Here is a 5,580-nt window from a genome sequence, read left to right on the forward strand (position 1 = left end):
AAAAAAGAAGCTGTGGCGTACAGGCTAAGTATGAGTTTTGGCTTGAAGTTTGGAGTGGATCAAACCTGTTATCACACTGTAGCTCCTGTCCTGGCTTGTCTGCAGCCACCCCCCTTCCGGGGCAGAGGGACCTGCAGGCAGAGCGGTGACTGGGATGGGGGGCCTGTCTGCGGGGGGCGCTGCCCTCGCAAGATACACGCAGGCTAACTTCACAGAGAGGACATCTCCATCTCACTCCCCTTAGCCTTGCTTCCTGGATTTTCCCTCCTTTTGATGAAAACCAGATTTCTCTTTCTCTTTCTCTTTCTCTTTCTCTTTCTCTTTCTCTTTCTCTTTCTCTTTCTCTTTCTCTTTCTCTTTCTCTTTCTCTTTCTCTTTCTCTTTCTCTTTTTCTCTTTCTCTTTCTCTTTCTCTTTCTCTTTCTCTTTCTTTCTCTCTCTTTTTCATCTTTTTCTTTTTATTAATTTTTCCACATAGGTGATTTTAATAGCTCTGTCAATCACGTTATAGAAGGTACATTTCATACAATTTTAGATGTAACACGCTTGCTTCAACCTATTCTTAGTTTTGCATATTCACATTTTCTCTTATATATAAACCTCACAGCAAAAAGCCTGAAGACTGAATTGGTTTACCATATCTAAACCTAACTCTTCTGCCTAGCAAAGTTGTTTCAACTTTGTTTGTATACCAAAATGTGATCTAACTCAAATTGAACTAAACCATGAACAACAACAAATTCTACAGTTATGGTGTTTGGGGGGTTGGTTTGGGTTGTGGGTTTTTTGGGGCGTGGCAGACATTCGCTGAGAGGATTGTCTTTCTTTGAAAGGTAGTCTGAGAATATTTGAAGCATATTTGAATATAGCTGAGATGGGGCCTATTTAATAGCCTTGTACTGAAAGTGCAGGTATTCCTATTATTCTAGGCAATAACGTCTTTGAACTGCTAAATTGTGATGGAAGGAGGGAAGACTCTTTAAAAGGAGCTCCTTTAGAAAGCCGTAATATTTCTCTTTTAAGCACTTGCCCTAGTATTTCTGGTTTTTGGAGGTGCACATATGTTTGTTTGCTTTTCTCACTTGCTCGCCCCAATCCGCCTTTTCCACCAGTCATGTTCAGCGATACACAATCGTCTGCCGAGAGTTTTCTCTTCTGTATTGTCTGTAAACGTGATTTTCAGTAGCTGTGACCTTTAAAGAAAACGCACATAACAAGGTTGTATCAGATGTACACGCGTCTGCATGTGCAGACGCACACACATACACACTCTTACACCTCTCTTCGGTCGTGATGCTATCTTATAGTGTGTATAGATATGCATGAATACATCTACGTAATGGATAATGCTTTTCAAGAAACAGTTCAGCAGGTACTCAGCTTATTCCGCATACTTTAATATAAGCCAAATGGTATTTTAAACCACATGTTACGATCGTAATGGACGGAGGTAACCAACACCACAGAAGATTTCTCGGAGTTTCCTGCTTTCTGCGTGTACTGTTTGTGTGTTGAGCATTTCCAAAACTACCCTGCTGACTGAACCTGCACACCTCTCGCTTTACTAAAGGTTCAAATAGTTAAAAAAAAAAAAAGGGGGGGGGAAGGGGGGAGGGGGGAAGGGGGAAGGGGAGAGTCGGAACTTAGGGTTGAAATCAGTGGACAGCTACCACGAACATCTTTCATTCACTTTAACGAAGGAATGATTTAAACAAAGTTATCAAAATTACTCTGAAAAGTTATGTATGTCAATTGACATATCAGCATTATAGCTGAAGTCCAATCTCTAACACGGACCAAAACCGCTCCTCCCTAACCAGCTAACACTTTTCCGCTCCTGGGTGAATGAAGTACTCGATAGCTAGCGCTGCTAGCCCTTCAGCCTCCTGCCACTGCCACTATTGCCCTGGAAGTTAAAAATAAATTGTTTCCCCCTTTTGTTTAAACAGTTATGATTAATTTTAAATTTTATTTCCTACGGTATGATATTTAATTGCAACGCTCAGTGTTACAATTACTATTAGATGAAGTTTACAGAAAACTTTTAATTCCAGCGTGTCGAAAAGTACCGATTAACAGCTAGGGAAAAAAAATTAAATTTCAAAGCATCGAACGACACTCTGCAGTGAATTGGCACTCATCGTTTTTGCTTGCCTGCTTTCGCACCAGTCGCCGAACCTGTCGCCGCAGTTCGCGTGGGGTGGGAGCGTGTGACCCCGCCGCTTCCTGCCCCCCGGGATGCTCGGCAGGGACTAGACTGTTTCTCGAGCTTAGCGTTTAGCGGTCGCTTCTCTTTTCGGGACGCTCAAACCGAAGCGCTTTCGCTTTTCACAGTGTTAATTAGAGGGGAAGTGGCTCGCTCTCCAGTGCCTTCGCGTCCCCCAGGGAGGTCGGTCGGTGCCCTCCGGGCCGGTGGGGGACTCCCGGTAGAGCGGGGGTCAGAGGCGGGTGGGGCGAGCAGGGTCGGGCAGCCTGGCCATAGCGTTCGACCTCTCCCCGGGGACAGTGGTGGCCCCGGGCAAGGGCCGGGCCACCAGCCCAGCCATTAAATCCATAAAAAGAATGTTCATGGATAGGAAGAGTGATGCAGTTAAGTCGTCTTCCCTCTCAATACGGAACGAGAATTCAAATAAATCTACCTTCATCCTTTCTGATTTATAACGGATTAAGAGACATCGACACATTCAGTAGGTTTGCACTTCACTCCGTTTGCCGCTCTGGCTTAAAACTACCTCCCCATGTTCTAGGTTTACGTGCTGTCTTTCCAGGCATACCATGGTAAAAACCGCTGTGTTCTCTAGCTAGGTTTGACTGTTAGGGTTTTTTATTATTAAAGCAAAGCAAAATAAACAAACAAAAACCCATTTTAAAAAAAAGTTACTTTTTCCGCTTTGAAATTTATTTAACTCAAAATTGAATGCATCCTTAGGATTTCTGTTTAGCAGAAAGTCTTTTTAGTAAACTATATACACAATCTGAATTCCTTTGTAACGCCTAAATAAAAATTATTTCACAATGCATTTACAATAAATGATACAAAAAGGAAAACAAGACCAAAGAGAAAACAAATGAACAAAAATATTCGGATACAATAAAGTTTTATAAAACTCAGGAAAAACCCCAACACTGCAGCCTCCAAAATAAGAAAAAGGAAACAAAAGTTTTATAAATAAACAATCAAATAATAAAGGAATACCCAAAGAGAAAAAAAATACAGAACAAACAACCGACAACAACAAAAAAAACCCACCCCACAAAACCAAACCACAAATAAAACAAACAAAACACAAAACAAAAATGCGAGAACATCTGGAAAAAAAAACCTTTTAAGTCTTTTGGATTTGACTTAGTACATGAGTAATAAATGAGAACTGTTTCCCCATCAACTTCGAGTTAATTAGGCAATAAAAAGCCTTGGCAAGAAGCAGTCCGTGACTGAAATCGTAGCGGTTCTGCGCGGTATAAAAGTTGGCATCGCCTACAACTTTTTGTGGCTATTATTGATATTTTTCCCTCTTTCCGCCCTCGAGGCTTTTTTTTTTCTTTTTTTTTTTTAATTTGTTTTTTCTTTCCCTTTTTCTTTCTCTCTTTTGCAAATAAACGCTCTATGTCTCTTGCGTGAATGATAAATACTGTACAAAAGTCTCGATAAAAGTCAGTTCAGTCTAAAACTAGTTTTGCAAACTAGTCCTTCTAAAACAAAAAAGGTAAGTAAAGCAACTGTTACCTTTTTTCTCTCTCATTATTATTATTATTTATTATTATTATTATTACAAGAACATCAAAACATTTCTGTACAAAAAGGAATGAAGAAAGGAAAAAAAAAAAAAAAAGAGAGAGGTGGAGGGAGGGCAGGAGGAAAGGGGAGTAGAAGGCAAAAATAAGAGGGGGGACCCCGGGAGAGCGGCAGGAGCGGCCGGGGGCTGAGCGTGCGATGGCAGCGGCGGGAGCGCAGTCCTGCGGGACGGCCCGGGCCTGGGGCAGGGGCCGGTGGCCGAGCCGGTGCCCGCGCCCGCCGCTCCCGGTGCCGGCGGGGTCTCAGATATGCGTCAAGGGGACGGTGCCATTCACCCCCGTGCTGGCGCTCTGGTAGTGCTGGGGCAGGGAGTGGAGCCGGCTCTGGGCGGCAGCGGCCGCCGGATCCCCGCCTTCCCCGGCTGGTAAGTACATGCTGATCATCTCCCGCAGGTCCCCGGGGCACGGGGCCCGCGAGTGCGAGGTGACGGGTGGGCTCACGCTGGGCTCCGACTTCACCAGCGAGCCTAGGGCGCCCAGTGCTCCCGAGGAGGCGGCCGCCGCCGCTGCCGCCGCCGCCGCCGCTGCCGCCGAGTTCTGGTGGGGCTGGGAGCCGTAGGGCAGGGCGCCGTAGCCCGAGGGCGAGGCGCTCATGTAGCCCTGCGAATTTGAGATGGGGCTGTACTGCAGGGCGCCCATGTCGTAGCGGTGCATGGGCTGCGGGTTGTGCGGGTGGTGAGGGTGGTGGGGGTGCGGATGGTGCGGGTGCCCCCCGCTGCCCGGGTGCTGGCTGTAGGCGAGCTGCGCCTCCTGCATCATCGCCGCTGCCGCCGCTGCCGCCGCTACCGAGCCCGGGTAGGCGCCGTTGGCCCAGCCGTTCATGTGCGCGTAGCCGCCGCTGGCCGTGCCGCCGGGGCTCTCCAGCCGCTGCCCGACGCCACCGGGGCTGACGCCGACGCCCATACCCACGCCGACGCCGGCCGGGCCTCCCCCGGCCGAGCCGGCGCTCAGCAACCCCCCGGCCAGTGAGTACTTGTCCTTCTTGAGCAGAGTCTTGGTCTTCCTCCGTGGCCGGTATTTATAATCCGGATGCTCCTTCATGTGCAGCGCCCGCAGCCGTTTCGCCTCGTCGATGAACGGTCTCTTCTCGGCCTCAGACATGACTTTCCACTCGGCCCCTAGTCGTTTGCTGATCTCCGAGTTGTGCATTTTGGGGTTCTCCTGGGCCATCTTCCGCCGCTGGCCCCGCGACCATACCATGAAAGCGTTCATAGGTCTCTTGACCCGGTCCTGGTTCGCTTTGTTACCCCCGCCGCCGCCACCACCGCCGCCTCCCGCTCCGGTCTGCCCCGAGAGGTTCGTAGGGGCCTGGGCTCCGCCGGGGGAGTGCAAGTCCGTCTCCATCATCATGCTGTACATTCAAGTAGCTTTTTTATTTTCCACCGGCGCCAGGAGTAAAAAAAGAATCAAACATAGAGGAAGGAGCCCGGGAGGACGGGGAACGAGAGAGGCAAAACCCGTTTGTATCTAGGTAGCGACCGCCGTGAGGGGAAAAAAAAAAAAAAAAAAAAAAAAAAAAAGGAGGTGGAGGAAGTGTCGGAGGCAAAGAAAACCCCGCGGAGAACGGAGAGATCGGCGACCCCGCCGGCGACAAACTTTCTCCCTTTTGCCGGTCGCCTGATGGTGACGGGGATTCGAGCTGCTCAAACAGGTGCACGGCAAACTTGCTGCTTCCCGGGGTGCGGCGGGAGGAGGAGTGCGCGGAGCCGCCGGCCGTGTCCTCCCTCGGCTCGCCGGCTTTGCCCGGCACAGCGCGCACACCCCTCCGCTCCCGCTCTTATCCTGA

The 5,580-nt window shown here is 48.9% G+C and overlaps 1 protein-coding gene across 1 annotated transcript; it reads right to left on the minus strand.

Moving 5' to 3' along the window:
• Window positions 1-3,955: 3,955 nt before the first annotated feature.
• On the minus strand, window positions 3,956-5,254 carry SOX1 (SRY-box transcription factor 1). Its single transcript, XM_009898738.2, has one exon. The coding sequence runs from the start codon at window positions 5,151-5,153 to the stop codon at window positions 4,038-4,040; it is 1,116 nt and encodes a 371-aa protein (XP_009897040.2). The 5' UTR covers window positions 5,154-5,254; the 3' UTR covers window positions 3,956-4,037.
• Window positions 5,255-5,580: the final 326 nt, after the last annotated feature.

Source organism: Dryobates pubescens, chromosome 7 (assembly GCF_014839835.1).
Source record: "Dryobates pubescens isolate bDryPub1 chromosome 7, bDryPub1.pri, whole genome shotgun sequence".
Taxonomy (NCBI): domain Eukaryota; kingdom Metazoa; phylum Chordata; class Aves; order Piciformes; family Picidae; genus Dryobates; species Dryobates pubescens.